This window comes from Salmo trutta, chromosome 25, assembly GCF_901001165.1.
Source record: "Salmo trutta chromosome 25, fSalTru1.1, whole genome shotgun sequence".
In the NCBI taxonomy this organism is placed as follows: Eukaryota; Metazoa; Chordata; class Actinopteri; order Salmoniformes; family Salmonidae; genus Salmo; species Salmo trutta.
The window spans coordinates 24,006,755-24,023,534 of NC_042981.1; the positions used below are offsets into that span (position 1 = coordinate 24,006,755).

Consider the following 16,780-nt stretch of genomic DNA (forward strand, 5'->3'; position numbering starts at 1 on the left):
TAACACTGTCCACACAGCACAGACAGGAGATGGGCACCATAACTAGACAGTAGATAGGCCTTTGTATAAAAATGTTTATTTTGGTGATTAAATGATCCATTATCAAGGATGGAGGGGCCTCCTCACATGGCAACAACACTCAGTCATTATCATAGTCATCCATCAATAATAGAATCATACCTAGCTCAAACGGTATGTATGCATATGGCAGTCTTAACAATAGAAAACTATTTCAAATCGAAGAAAATAAAGTTTATATTGTGATAATCATAGAATATTGGACAACGTTATAAAAAATGGATGAAAAAAGTGGACGAAAATAGAAAAGTGAACCCTTCCAGACCCCCCCCCCATACACACATGGAAAAACACATGACAAGCATTCGTCAAATCACTCTTTTTGTTCAGCATAAATTGTTGTCTTTGTCGTCCTGTCTGAAGGGAACATTTCCCTTGGAACCGGTTCAGGGAACAGAACAGAAAACCGGACAATAACTACATTTCTAGGGAACAGAATCAGAACCCCCCCGAAGCATAGCTGTAACCTACTGACATTACAAGCGTGATTCAGAAGATAGGGAAAGAGATTCTTAATTAGAGAAGAATGGATTAACTTTTCAATGCTAGTTAGGATACTATAGTTATCACATTTCACATTGTATTTATTAACTACAAAAAGGTAAGATGTATTTTTAATTCTGGTGCCACTCTGCACACACAAGCTCATTAGCTAGCTATAGCTAGTTTTGGTTCAATGTTAAGCCATCTCTGAAGTTCAAAGACATTCAAAGTTCCTCCAAAGAAGCCGCTCCTCCGTAGGTATAATTCTGTGGGCCTAATTCAGATAATGCATGTCATAACAAGATGCCCAGCGCTTTAAGCCAAGCTTCCTCCTCCACCCGCAAAATTTCAGCTGCACGTAAACAACTCACTGAGCTATAGCTTGCCTGCTCCATATCAAGCTGCTCTATCTGCACTGCATGATTGGTGAAGTCATTTAATGTCGAGCAAATTATTATTATTTTTTTTTACAATTTCAGAGGTTTAAAAAGGACCAGAAAGGAACAATATAAACTGTTACTTTTATTTGGTTTGAACCTTTTTCAGAACTTTATTTTGTTGGTCAGAAAACAGTGGAATGTAACAAAAAAAGAATGGTTCTGTTCAGAATGAAACGATTGGAAAATAATTTAGGTTCCAACCACTGGTTAGGAGGTAGGTTTTGCCTGTCCTCTCCTCTGTCTCAGTGTCTCTGGCTCCTCCTCGTTAGACCCCTCATCTGCTTCCGACGCTTGCCTCTTCTCCGCCATACTCACACACACTCCTGCTCGAAACAAACACACGCTGTAGAGCACTAATAACACACTGTCTTTGTGTGTGTGTGTGTATGTGCATACGTGCTTTGTTCTGTGGGCTCATCCTCTCACCTCTCTCCTCTTTCCGCTTCTGTCGGGAAGGACAGAGGCAATCTGCAACCAGGACCAGCACCTACAGACAGAGAGACAGAGAGACAGAGACAAGAGTTTAAAGCAGCTCTGTTGAGTGGAGGGGAGAGTTGAGACAGGATCAGAGAAGTTAGACAGGGTCAAACTAAAATAAAGACAACTATAGTTAATAATCTAGTTTAGAATGAAGGTAGTTTAAATTAGTTAAGAGGTTAATGTCAGTGTAGGCAGGAGTTGAGTTCCAAACTTTAAGTAGAATGCAGCTGGTTACACAAGAGTAGCTGAGGGCACCCCACACATCTGTCCTCCTGCACATCTGTCCTCCTGCTGCCTCTCCAGTCTACTCTACCAAGTCCTGAAATAGCAGCCATCCTCCCACTGCCACTCTTACATAAGATCACATTTCACTGCAGAGAAACTCATCGAAGTGTGTGTGTGTGTTTGTGTGTCTACGTAGTCTAGCAGGCTGTAAGAGAGAGACGATTTGGCATCTTTCTCAGAACAATGACATACTCAACATGTTCAGTACCCTTCAAAAGCATTTGTGTGACATAAAAATTGTGTTTTGTGTTTATTAATGGTTTAGTAGTAATACAATAATATAGTGAAATTATTATTAGTGTGTAACTCACCAGTCCCATCAGCAGCCCAGTGACAAGTGTTGCCATGGCAAAAGAGAGGTAGGAGCCCCACACCGGCATGCCCAAATCCCCCGTCAGATACCCATGAGTCAACTACACACGCACACACACACACACGATTCTGAGTGAGTGTGGATCATTTACACCATTTTCTCTCTGTGTGTGTGTGTGAGAGAGAGATTTGGTCTCACCCGGATCCACAGTGAAAGCCTGAAGAGTCCGGCCATGCAACTCATCCTGGAGGGAGGAGATCCACAAAGTCAGAGGTAAGGTCAGAAAATATTTACAGAAGAGAAGACGAATTCCACGTTTATGTATAATATACAGTACCAGTCAAAAGTTTAGACACATCTACTCATTCCAGGGTTTTTCTTTATATTTACTATTTTCTACATTGTAGAATAATGGTGAAGACATCAAAACTATGAAATAACACATATGGAATCATGTAGTAACCAAAAAAGTGTTAACAAATCAAAATATATTTTATATTTGAGATTCTTCAAAGTCCCTTTGCCTTGGACACTCTTGGCATTATCTCAACCAGCTTCATGAGGTAGTCACCTGTTACTTCCGGCGCCGACAGAGATGGCCGCCTCGCTTCACGTTCCTAGGAAACTATGCAGTATTTTGTTTTTTTATGTATTATTTTTTACATTGTTACCCCAGGAAATCTTAGGTTTTATTACATACAGCCAGGAAGAACTATTGGATATAAGAGCAACATCAACTCACCAACATTACGACCAGGAATACGACTTTCCCGAAGCGGATCCTTTGTTTGGCCTACCACCCAGGACAATGGATCGGATCCCAGCCGGCGACCCAAAACAACGACGCCGTAGAAGAAGGGGCAGACGGAGCGGTCTTCTGGTCAGGCTCCGTAGCCAGGCACATCGAGCACCGCTCCCGAGCATACTACTTGCCAATGTCCAGTCTCTTGACAACAAGGTAGACGAAATCCGAGCAAGGGTAGCATTCCAGAGAGACATCCGAGACTGTAACATTCTTTGTTTCACGGAAACATGGCTCACTCGAGACACGCTATCTGAGTCGGTACAGCCACCTGGTTTCTTCACGCATCGCGCCGACAGAAACAAGCATCTCTCTGGTAAGAAGAAGGGCAGGGGTGTATGCCTTATGATTAACGAGACGTGGTGTGATCATAACAATATACAGGAACTCAAGTCCTTTTGTTCACCTGACTTAGAATTTCTCACTATCAAATGCCGACCGCATTATCTACCAAGAGAATTCTCTTCGATTATAATCACAGCCGTATATATCCCCCCCAAGCAGACACATCGATGGCTCTGAATGAACTTCATTGGACTCTATGTAAACTGGAAACCACATATCCCGAGGCTGCATTTATTGTAGCCGGGGATTTTAACGTGGCTAATCTGAAAACAAGGCTCCCCAAATTCTATCAGCATATCGATTGTGCTACCAGGGGTAGCAAAACCCTGGATCATTGTTATTCTAACTTCCGCGATGCATATAAGGCCCTCCACCGCCCTCCCTTCAGAAAAGCTGACCACAACTCCATTTTGTTGCTCCCAGCTGATAGACAGAAACTAAAACAGGAAGCTCCCGCCCTCAGGTCTGTTCAACGCTGGTCCGACCAATCGGATTCCACGCTTCAAGATTGCTTCGATCACGTGGACTGGGATATGTTCCGCATTGCGTCGAACAACAACATTGACGAATACGCTGATTCGGTGTGCGAGTTCATTAACAAGTGCATCGGTGATGTTGTACCCACAGCGTCTATTAAAACATTCCCCAACCAGAAACAGTGGATTGATGGCAGCATTCGCGCAAAACTAAACGCGCAAACCACTGCTTTTAATCAGGGCAAGGTGACCGGAAACATGACCGAATACAAACAGTGTAGCTGTTCCCTCCGCAAGGCAATCAAACATGCTAAGCTTCAGTATAGAGACAAAGTGGAGTCGCAATTCAACGGCTCAGACACGAGAGGTATGTGGCAGGGTCTACAGTCAATCACGGACTACAAAAGGAAAACCAGCCCCGTCGCGGATCACGATGCCTTGCTCCCAGACAGACTAAACAACTTTTTTGCTCGCTTTGAAGACAGTACAGTGCCACTGACACGGCCCGCTACCAAAACCTGCGGGCTCTCCTTCACTGTAGCCAACGTGAGTAAAACATTTAAACGTGTTAACCCTCGCAAGGCTGCAGGCCCAGACGGCATCCCCGGCCGCGTCCTCAGAGCATGCGCACACCAGCTGGCTGGTGTGTTTACAGACATATTCAATCAATCCTTATCCCAGTCTGCTGTCCCCACATGCTTCAAGAGGCCCACCATTGTTCCTGTTCCCAAGAAAGCTAAGGTAACTGAGCTAAATGACTACCGCCCTGTAGCACTCACTTCCGTCATCATGAAGTGCTTTGAGAGACTAGTCAAGGACCATATCACCTCCACCCTACCTGACACCCTAGACCCACTCCAATTTGCTTACCGCCACAATAGGTCCACAGACGACGCAATCGTCATCACACTGCACATTGCCCTAACCCATCTGGACAAGAGGAATACCTATGTAAGAATGCTGTTCATCGATTACAGCTCAGCATTTAACACCATAGTACTCTCCAAACTCGTCATTAAGCTCGAGACCCTGGGTCTCGACCCCGCCCTGTGCAACTGGGTCCTGGACTTCCTGACAGGCCGCCCCCAGGTGGCGAGGGTAGGTAACAACATCTCCACCCTGCTGATCTTCAACACTGGGTCCCCACAAGGGTGCGTTCTCAGCCCTCTACTGTACTCCCTGTTCACCCACGACTGCGTGGCCATGCACGCCTCCAACTCAATCATCAAGTTTGCAGACGACACTACAGTGGTAGGCTTGATTACCAACAACGACGAGACGGCCTACAGGGAGGAGGTGAGGGCCCTCAGAGTGTGGTGTCAGGAAAATAACCTCACACTCAATGTCAACAAAACAAACGAGATGATCGTGGACTTCAGGAAACAGCAGAGGGAGCACCCCCCTATCCACATTGACAGGACAGTAGTGGAGAAGGTGGAAAGTTTTAAGTTCCTCGGCGTACACATCAGACAAACTGAAATGGTCCACCCACACAGACAGCGTGGTGAAGAAGGTGCGGCTGCGCCTCTTCAACCTCAGGAGGTTGAAGAAATTCGGCTTGTCACCAAAAACACTCACAAACTTTTACAGATGCACAATCGAGAGCATCCTGTCGGGCTGTATCACCGCAAACTACCTGCCCTCCAGTACACCTACACCACCCGATGTCACAGGAAGACCAAAAAGATCATCAAGGACAACAACCCCCCGAGCCACTGCCTGTTCACCCCGCTATCATCCAGAAGGCGAGTTCAGTACAGGTGCATCAAAGCGGGGACCGAGAGACTGAAAAACAGCTTCTATCTCAAGGCCATCAGACTGTTAAACAGCCATCACTAACATTGAGTGGCTGCTGCCAACATACTGACTCAACTCCACCCACTTTAATAATGGTAAAATTGATGTGGGGGCGGTGTTGCAATCTACTGCAGAGATAGCCTGCAGAGTTCTGTCCTGCTATCCAGGTCTGTACCCAAACAATTTGAACTTCTACTTCTAAAAATCCATCTCTCCAAAAACAAGTCTCTCACCGTTGCCACCTGCTATAGACCCCCCTCGGCCCCTAGCTGTGCTCTGGACACCATATGTGAACTGATTGCCCCCCATCTATCTTCAGAGCTCGTGCTACTAGGCGACCTAAACTGGGACATGCTTAACACCCCAGCCATTCTACAATCCAAGCTTGATGCCCTCAATCTCACACAAATTATTAATGAACCCACCAGGTACAACCCCAAAGCCGCAAACTCTGGCACCCTCATAGATATCATCCTAACCAATGTGCCCTCTAATTACACCTCTGCTGTTTTCAACCAAGATCTCAGCGATCACTGCCTCATTGCCTGCACCCGTAATGGGTCAGCGGTCAAACGACCTCCACTCATCACTGTCAAACGCTCCCTGAAACATTTCAACGAGCAAGCCTTTCTAATCGACCTGGCCCTGGTATCCTGGAAGGATATTGACCTCATCCCGTCAGTAGAGGATGCCTGGTTATATTTTAAAAATGCCTTCCTCTCCATCTTAAATAAGCATGCCCCTTTCAAGAAATTTAGAACCAGGAACAGATATAGCCCTTGGTTCTCCCCAGACCTGACTGCCCTTAACCAACACAAAAATATCCTGTGGCGTTCTGCATTAGCATCGAACTGCCCCCGCGATATGCAACTTTTTAGGGAAGTTAGAAACCAATACACACAGGCAGTTAGAAACGCCAAGGCTAGCTTTTTCAAACAAAAATTTGCTTCGTGCAACTCCAACTCTAAAAAGTTTTGGGACATTGTAAAGTCCATGGAGAATAAGAACACCTCCTCCCAACTGCCCACTGCACTGAGGATAGGAAACTCTGTCACCACCGATAAGCCCACTATAATTGAGAATTTCAATAAGCATTTTTCTACGGCTGGCCATGCTTTCCACCTAACTACCCCTACTGCATTCAACAGCACTGCACCCCCCACAGCTACTCGCCCAAACCTCCCCCATTTCTCCTTCTCCCAAATCCATTCAGCTGATGTTCTGAAAGAGCTGCAAAATCTGGACCCCTACAAATCAGCTGGGCTTGACAATCTGGACCCTTTCTTTCTAAAATTATCTGCCGAAATTATTGCAACCCCTATTACTAGCCTGTTCAACCTCTCTTTCGTGTCGTCTGAGATTCCCATAGATTGGAAAGCAGCTGCTGTCATCCCCCTCTTCAAAGGAGGTGACACTCTTGACCCAAATTGCTACAGACCTATATCCATCCTACCCTGCCTTTCTAAGGTCTTCGAAAGCCAAGTCAACAAACAGATTACCGACTATTTCGAATCCCACCGCACCCTCTCCGCTATGCAATCTGGTTTCAGAGCTGGTCATGGGTGCACCTCAGCCACGCTCAAGGTCCTAAACGACATCGTAACCGCCATCGATAAGAAACAATACTGTGCTGCCGTATTCATTGACCTGGCCAAAGCTTTTGACTCTGTTAATCACCACATCCTCATCGGCAGACTTAGTAGCCTTGGTTTCTCAAACGATTGCGTCGCCTGGTTCACCAACTACTTCTCTGACAGAGTTCAGTGTGTCAAATCGGAGGGCCTACTGTCTGGACCTCTGGCAGTCTCTATGGGGGTACCACAGGGTTCAATTCTTGGGCCAACTCTTTTCTCTGTATACATAAATGATGTCGCTCTTGCTGCTGGTGAATCTCTGATCCACCTCTACGCAGACGACACCATTCTGTATACTTCTGGCCCTTCTTTGGACACTGTGTTAACAACCCTCCAGACGAGCTTCAATGCCATTCAACTCTCCTTCCGTGGCCTCCAACTGCTCCTAAACACAAGTAAAACTAAATGCATGCTCTTCAACCGATCGCTGCCTGCACCTGCCCGCCCATCCAGCATAACTTCTCTGGACGGTTCTAACTTAGAATTTGTGGACAACTACAAATACCTAGGTGTCTGGTTAGACTGTAAACTCTCCTTCCAGACTCACATCAATCATCTCCAATCCAAAGTGAAATCTAGAATTGGCTTCCTATTTCGCAACAAAGCATCCTTCACTCATGCTGCCAAACATACATACCCTCGTAAAACTGACCATCCTACCAATCCTCGACTTCGGCGATGTCATTTACAAAATAGCCTCCAATACCCTACTCAACAAGCTGGATGCAGTCTATCACAGTGCCATCCGTTTTGTCACCAAAGCCCCATATACAACCCACCACTGCGATCTGTATGCTCTCGTTGGCTGGCCTTCACTTCATAATCGTCGCCAAACACATTGGCTCCAGGTCATCTACAAGACCCTGCTAGGTAAAGTCCCCCCTTATCTCCGCTCACTGGTCACCATAGCAGCACCCACCTGTAGCACGCGCTCCAGCAGGTATATCTCTCTGGTCACCCCTAAAGCCAACTCCTCCTTTGGTCGTCTCTCCTTCCAGTTCTCTGCTGCCAACGACTGGAACGAACTACAAAAATCTCTGAAATTGGAAACACTTATCTCCCTCACTAGCTTTAAGCACCAGCTGTCAGAGCAGCTCACAGATCACTGCACCTGTACATAGCCCATCTATAATTTAGCCCAAACTACTACCTCTTCCCCTACTGTATTTATTTATTTTATTTATTTTGCTCCTTTGCACCATATTATTTATATTTGAACTTTGAACTTTCTTCAAACTACAAATCTACCATTCCAGTGTTTTTCTTGCTATACTTTATTTACTTTGCCACCATGGCATTTTTTTGCTTTTACCTCCCTTATCTCACATCATTTGCTCACATTGTATATAGTCTAATTTTTTTTTTCTACTGTATTATTGACTGTATGTTGTTTACTCCATGTGTAACTCTGTGTTGATGTATGTTGTCGAACTGCTTTGCTTTATCTTGGCCAGGTTGCAATTGTAAATGAGAACTTGTTCTCAACTTGCCTACCTGGTTAAATAAAGGTGAAATAAATAAATAAAATAAAATGTAATCAATTTATCACTAGCCACTTTATATTATATAATGTTTACTTACCCTACATTACTCATCTCTTATGTATATACTGTACGCTATACCATCTACTGCATCTTGCCATCTGATGTAATTAAATGTATCACTAGTCACTTTAAACTATGCCACTTTATATAATGCTTACATACCCTACACTACTCATCTCATATGTATATACTGTACTCTATACTATCTACTGCATCTTGCCTATGCCGTTCAGCCATCACTCATTTATATATTTTTATGTACATATTCGTATTTATTCCTTTACACTTGTCTGTATAAGGTAGTTGTTGTGAAATTGTTAGGTTAGATTACTTGTTAGATATTACTGCATGGTCGGAACTAGAAGCACCAGCATTTCGCTACACTTGCATTAACATCTGCTAACCATGTGTATGTGACAAATAGATTTAATTTGATTTGAATGCATTTCAATTAACAGGTGTGCCTTGTTAAAAGTAAATTTGTGGAATTTCTTTCCTTCTTAATGCGTTTGAGCCAATCAGTTGTGTTTTGACAAGGTAGGGGTGGTATACAGAAGATAGCCCTATTTGGTAAAAGACCAAGTCCATATTATGGCAAGAACAGCTCAAATAAGCAAACAGAAATGACAGTCCATCATTACTTTAAGATATGAAGGTCAGTCAATCTGGAAAATGTTGAACTTTGAAAGTTTCTTCAAGTGCAGTCGCAAAAACCATTAAGCGCTATGACTCATTAGAGTTATCTGCACCTCAGCCCAAATAAATGCTTCACAGAGTTCAAGTAACAGACAGGTTTGGGGAGTAATGGATTACATGTAATCAGTTACGTTACCAGCAAAAAATATTCTAATCAGATTATAGATACTTTTGAAAAACTAGATGATTACTTTTAAATTCAGAAAAGATGTTTGTGAAAATAAATCTAAGACACTTCTCTGTTATCTCAATGACATTCAAATCAGCACGGAAAAAAGGCACAAGTTTAAGTTTGTTCCACATGAGCGAGTCTGACCACAAATCAGAGACCGCTGTGATGACACACCAAATGTGTTTGCTGGATCGCGGGAAAAGAGCAGGAATAGGCTTTTGCAGGCTAAAGTTGAAGCTATGTCTTCCAATGGTGCGACTGCTGTCGGCATCAAAAGATTATCCAACTTGAATAAATGCTTGGAGGTAAAGATGACAGTAATAATGTAGTCTACGGTGATACGGATATAACTTATTATTGATATCTACATAGTGCATTGATGTGAATCACACTGCTGCTCTCTCATTTAGCTATTTGCGGTTGTTGTGGATGGCTGTTCATAAATCTAAATGTGTATTTCAACCCAATAATGGTTGAATTCAAGAAGTTTAAGCTGCCTATTAATCATTGTTTTTGAAACCAGTTGACAGCCAGTGAAAAATGCACTCTTGCAATAGCTGCATAGTGAGGATCCCAGCCTATGGAATAAAAGTGGGGCTTTTATTGCTCAATCTAACCTAATGGACACATGCTCAAACTTGCACACCTTTGATGGACTTAAAGGGGCAATCTGTAGTTGCTACATCCATTTCTGGATTTATAAATTATATCAATTGACTCTTGAAGAATAAAGTTGAAGTCGGAAGTTTACATGCACTTAGGTTGGAGTCAGTAAAACTCGTTTTTCAACCACTCCACAAATTTCTTGTTAACAAACTATAGTTTTGGATGGTCGGTTAGGACATCTACTTTGTGCATGAAACAAGTCATTTTTCCAACAATTGTTTACAGACAGATTATTTCACTGTATCACAATTCCAGTGGGTCAGAAGTTTACATACACTAAGTTGACTGTACCTTTAAACAGCTTGGAAAATTCCAGAAAATGATGTCATGGCTTTAGAAGCTTCTGATAGGCTAATTGACATAATTTGAGTCAATTGGAGGTGTACCTGTGGATGTATTTCAAGGCCTACCTTCAAACTCAGTGCCTCTTTGCTTGACATCATGGGAAAATCAAAAGAAATGTAGATCTCCACAAGTGTAGATCTCCACAAGTCTGGTTCATCCTTGGGAGCAATTTCCAAACACCTGAAGGTACCACGTTCATCTGTACAAACAATAGTACGCAAGTACAAACACCATGGGACCACGCAGCCGTCATACCGCTCAGGAAGGAGTTCTGTCTCCTAGAGATGAACGTACTTTGGTGAAAAGTGCAAATCAATCCCAGTACAACAGCCAAGGACCTTGTGAAGATGCTGGAGGAAACGGGTACAAAAGTCTCTATATCCACAGTAAAACGAGTCCTATATCGACATAACCTGAAAGGTCGCTCAGCAAGGAAGAAGCCACTGCTCCAAAACCGCCATTAAAAAGCCATACTACGGTTTGCAACTGCACATGGGGACAAAGAGAGTACTTTTTGTAGAAATGTCCTCTGGTCTGCTGAAACAAAAATAGAACTGTTTGGCCATAATGACCATTGTTATGTTTGGAGGAAAAAGGGGGAAGCTTGCAAGCCAAAGAACACCATCCCAACTGTGAAGCACGGGGGTGGCAGCATCATGTTATGGGGGTGCTTTGCTGCAGGAGGGACTGGTGCACTTCACAAAATAGATGGCATCATGAGGGAGGAAAACTATGTGGATATATTGAAGCAACATCTCAAGACATCAGTCAGGAAGTTAAAGCTTGGTCGCAAATGGGTCTTCCAAATGGACAATGACCCCAAAGTTGTGGCAAAATGGTTTAAGGACAACAAAGTCAAGGTATTGGAGTGGCCATCACAAAGCCCTGACCTCAATCCCATAGAAAATTTGTGGGCAGAACTGAAAAAGCGTGTGCGAGCAAGGAGGCCTACAAACCTGACTCAGTTTCACCAGCTCTGTCAGGAGGAATGGGCCAAAATTCACCCAACTTATTGTGGGAAGCTTGTGGAAGGCTACCTGAAACATTTTACCCAAGTTAAACAATTTAAAGGTAATGCTTTCAAATACTAATTGAGTATATGTAAACTTCTGACCCACTGGGAATGTGATGAAAGAAATAAAAGCTGAAATAAATAATTCGCTCTACTATTATTCTGACATTTCACATTCTTAAAATAAAGTGGTGATCCTAACTGACCTAAGACAGGGAAATTTTACTGAGATTAAATGTCAGGAATTGTGAAAAACTGAGTTTAAATGTATTTGGCTAATGTGTATGTAAACTTCTGACTTCAACTGTATAACTTATAAATCCCTCATGAGCTTAGTTCAACTGTCATACTCCATCAGAACCCAAAATATAAGCTTGTTTTATCCCAATGTTTGTAAACATTGTAAATGTAAACCAACCCTTAAAGTACATTTTAACATCCATATATGGCCAACTATGTAAACTTAAACATTGATTTATCCTGCAATAGATGTCATTCAATTGGTAACATACATTTTTGTCTTCTAATGCCTCTTTAATGGGAAATAAATCTAAATGTAACGGAATGTAATTAGATTACGTTACTGAGTTTGGGTAATCCAAAAATTATGTTACTGACTACAATTTTGGACAGGTAACTAGTAACTGTAACAGATTACATTTAGAAAGTAACCTATCCAACCCTGGAAACAGACACATCTCAACATCAACAGGAGACTGAGTGAATCAGGCCTTCATGGTCGAATTGCTGCAAAGAAACCACTACTAAACGATACCAATAATAAGAAGAGACTTGCTTGGGCCAAGAAACACAAGGATTGGACATTAGACCGGTGGAAATCTGTCCTTTGGTCTGAGTCCAAATTTGAGATTTTTGGTTCCAACCGCCATGTCTGTGTGAGACACAGAGTAGGTGAACAGATGATCTCTGCATGTGTGGTTCCCACCGTGAAGCATTGAGGAGGTGTGATGGTGCTTTGCTGGTGACACTGTCTGTGATTCATTTAGAATTCAAGGCACACTTTACCAGCATGGCTACTACAGCATTCTGCAGCGATAACCCATCCCATCTGGTTTGCGCTTAGTGAGAGTATCATATGTTTTTCAACAGGAAAATGACCCAAAGCATACCTCCAGGCTGTGTAAGGGCTATTTTACCAAGAAGGAGCGTGATGGAGTGCTGCATCAGATGACCTGGCCTCGACAATCACCTGACTTCAACCCAATTGAGATGGTTGGGGATGAGTCGGACCGCAGAGTGAAAGAAAAGCAAGACTGTTGGAAAAGCATTCCTCATGAAGCTGGTTGAGAGAATGCCAAGAGTGTGCAAAGCTGTCATCAAGGCAAAGGGTGGCTACTTTGAAGAATCTCAAATATAAAATATATTTTGATTTGTTTAACACTTTTTTGGTTACTACATGATTCCATATGTATTATTTCATAGTTTTGATGTCTTCACTAGTATTCTACAATGTAGAAAATAGTTTTTTTTTTTTATGAAACCCTGGAATGAGTAGGTGTGTCCAAACTTTGGACTGGTATTGTATATGGTGTGTATATTTACAGAGGAGAAGTAGGAGACTTCCATGAAGGCAGTGGTTCCACCTCCTCCCACCTCCTGTTAGAGACATACGCATGGAACTCCTCCGCCTCACGGACAGACACATACCTCCTCACGCTACCCTCCTTTACACTGTAGAATACACACACAGATAAATACTGTATACAGAGTTAGAAAGGTTAGAGGTCATGGATCAAAGGACAGGGTCAGAGGTTAACTGAGATACTAACTGGAAAATGGTTGGCAGTGTGGTAACCAAAAACCGTCCACTGAGACCTGAGAGAAAAGAAACACACACACACACACACACGAGAGAAAGGAGAGATGGGTGGTTAGAAGGAGACTCGGTATGGCATTGCATCTCACACAGCGGGAAGAAGACAATATTGAGGACAGTAAGAGCCAACAGGATCAACTTCATAATATTTCCATACCAGGCTGTTCAGTGACGTCCACTTCTCCTACAGAAACCCCCATGGCTGCTGCCAGGCTGGAGAATCTCTCCCACTGCTCCTTCAGCTGGGCACATGCCGGGCACCAGGGAGCAACACTATACACACACACATTTATCTATGGTCATTATGGAGATTCTACAGGTGGGTGGTGTTCAGGGCACAAGTCAGGTGTTCTAAAAACCAAATCTGACCAAATCTGAATCAATCATAGACGTCTATGATTCACTATTTGGACAGAAAAGTATAGTTCAGTACAGTAGAGCAGGGTTCCCAAATGTTTTCACCCAGCCCCCTTTCCAGCATTTCGTTCAGAACTGAAAAAAGGAACCTGGTTTCAACGTCCAGAAAATACTTATTTTCAACGTCAGGAAAATACGTTGGCATGATCTATATAGGTTGAAGATAGCATAGTTTCAAATGCAATGTTCCAACAGCTTCAACATGAAACATCTGAATTATTGGAATAGAATACGCTCACTCTGGACCTAAACCAAAAGTTTTACTCTAAAATCTTATTCGGCACTTAATAGCTTCAATTATATATCTCCTCCTTCCCCTCTCCCGTTTTCTTCTTCGGCCAAACATGCATACATCAGATCATCACTCCGACTTCGTACTGTACTCACAACTTTATCATCCACTCGCCATCCATAGTGACCGTCCAGTTAGCATCTGTTATTGTCAGGACGCCTGTCTCCGTTTCTGCTACAGCAGAACTTGCGATGGAGCTGACTAATATTATTGAGAGGAGTGGTTGGAAAAGCTGACTACATGATAATTTACATGAAGGTGAATTAGTTTGACATAACAGTTTACAGGAACGTTTTGTTTTCAGCTGCGCCATGTTGCTTTTCTGAAACGAAAACTGCCTAGAACGCTAAACACGGAAGTAACAGAAACAGGGATTTTTTTTAAGGTCGACCGACTCATCTAACAACCTGAAGTGTGTGCGTGTGTCAATGTTTGTGTGTGTTTGTGCGTGCGTGTGTGTGTTTTTTAAGGTGGTCTGATATACCACAGACAGATGGATCTAAAAGTAGTGAAAAATGATTTACCAACCTTTATTGGTGTCTCTATTCTAAAAGGCATAAAGGAATGGCCACACATATGGGAAATTGTGAAATTAAACTTAGGTGTCCGTCTGTTGGTTAATGGGAATCTGAATAAGAAGGCCTTAATACAAATTAGTGGCCCTAAAACCCTGTCCCTAATGGTTTGTAACTTTATAATTTCTATGAGCAAACAGTTAGTGTCTGCCTGTCTGTCCCCAAACAAAAAATTATGTTTACATTTGGGAAGTGCTAGTTGTTTTTAAATATATTTTTGAAAGATATGTATAAAATACACTGATCTGTACAGTATGTAATGTATAGGAATGCACACACAATGGGCATGTAAATTATGATAGAACACATATCAAAACAATGTGAACATGACAGAGAGAGGGATATACTTGAGTTTTTTATTCACTGTCACCAAATTATTTTTTCAATTCTGAAATGTTATTTTTTTTAAATTGAATATTTAAAACATACAATATACTTGCAGTGAAGCCGCTCAACAACTACATCACATTAGTCATCTAACAGACTCCCTCCAGAGCGACACACAGAAGCAACCAGGGTCAATACCCTGCTCAAGGGCACGTCGACAGATCTCCCACAAGGTCAAAAACGGGGACACGAACCAGCAATCCATCAGCCACCGGCCCAAGCTCCCAACCGCCAGGCCACCAGCACTCCAAGATCCCCCCCACAGTTCCCCAAGACCTGCCCCTCAACCATCCAAGACCTCCCCCCCCCCAGAGAAAAATGTATAAATTAAATAATTCCATTCCCCACCCCCAAGACCCACCCGCCCCCCCCATGCACCAACAACCAACAAAATGAACAAAAGAGAAAAAAGACAAAGGAAAACAGAAAACAACAATGCAAAAAACAAAAGACATCAAGGACAACAAAAATCATAACAGCAAGGCCAACTGAATATGTTTGAGTGCATGTATGGCACTATTTACATGTGTGTGTGTGTGTCTGTGTATGTGCACATGTGTGCATTTGAATGAAAGTGTGTGTATATGCATGTGTACAAACACCTGCATGGCATCAGCCTCAGGCAATGTTCTGAAATATTCTTATTTTTTTGTCTTTTAAAATGCTGATAAATCCATTTATGGATATGGGAAAATCCTCTCTGGACAAATGGCCTGCGGGACAAAAAGATAAATGATTTATATCACTGCTACTTTAGCCATGTGTTATACTAAGTAAAAGAACAGCTAATAACATGTATATACTTGGAAGGATTGTACAGAAACATACCTCAGTAGGGTAGAGTGCCAACACAATCAAATGGCACAGCCATTGGTGCCATGAGGTCTGAGTGTGTGGGAGGGAGGGAGCTGGCCAGGGAGTGGTCTAGGCATCTGAGATGGAGCCGTTGTGATGGTCGAATCAGGGTGTATTTTGTAGAGCGTCTGCCCAAAATACTTGCTGTTATTGGAAGAAGACTAACCAGGTGAAAGCTATGATCCCTTATTGATGTCACTTGTTAAATCTACTTCAATCAGTGTAGATGAAGGGGAGAAGACAGGTTAAAGGATTTTTAAGCATTGAGATAATTGAGACAAGGATTGTGTATGTGTGCCATTCAGAGGGTGAATGTGCAAGACAAAATATTTAAGTGCCTTTGATCGGGGTATGGTAGTAGGTGCCAGGCGCACCGGTTTGTGTAAAGAACTACAACGCTGCTGGATTTTTCATGTTCAACAGTTTCCCGTGTGTATCAAGAATGGTCCACCACTTAAAGGACATCCAGCCAACTTGACACAACTGTGGGAAGCATTGGAGTCAACATGGGCCAGCATCCCTGTGGAATGCTTTCAACACCTTGTAGAGTCCATGTCCTGACGAATTGAGGCTGTTCTGAGAGAAAAAGGAGGGTAGGTACAACTCAATATCAGGAAGGTCTTCCTAATGTTTGCTATACTCAATGTATAACCATATCATAAAATAACAATCAAAGTCTGGGAGGAAGTGTAGTTCAGCCGATAAAGATGAGTCTTAAGGCCTGCTTTAAAAGCCCCAACAGTCTGAACAGCCCTGAGATTGTCAGGAAGGGAGTTCCAAAGGTGTGGGTCATGGGAGGAAAAGGCACGGTCCTACATTGTTCGGCGCCGGGTCCTGGGTTCACGAAAC

At 42.9% G+C, this 16,780-nt stretch overlaps 1 protein-coding gene across 4 annotated transcripts; it reads right to left on the minus strand.

Moving 5' to 3' along the window:
- Nucleotides 1–56: 56 nt before the first annotated feature.
- tmx4 (thioredoxin-related transmembrane protein 4) lies at nt 57–14,476 on the minus strand. Of its 4 annotated transcripts, none has more exons than XM_029713292.1 (8): nt 14,210–14,474; nt 13,563–13,678; nt 13,359–13,404; nt 13,132–13,260; nt 2,278–2,323; nt 2,078–2,179; nt 1,428–1,488; nt 57–1,327 (listed from the first exon to the last, which is right to left on the minus strand). In XM_029713292.1, exons 1-8 carry the CDS (start codon nt 14,425–14,427, stop codon nt 1,209–1,211), a joined length of 837 nt encoding a protein of 278 aa, XP_029569152.1. In that variant the 5' UTR covers nt 14,428–14,474; the 3' UTR covers nt 57–1,208. The 4 variants fall into 4 exon arrangements, with proteins under 4 accessions (XP_029569152.1, XP_029569153.1, XP_029569154.1 ...); XM_029713293.1 differs by having other exon boundaries at nt 57–1,324; nt 14,210–14,473; XM_029713294.1 differs by lacking the exon at nt 2,078–2,179 and having other exon boundaries at nt 14,210–14,476.
- Nucleotides 14,477–16,780: the final 2,304 nt, after the last annotated feature.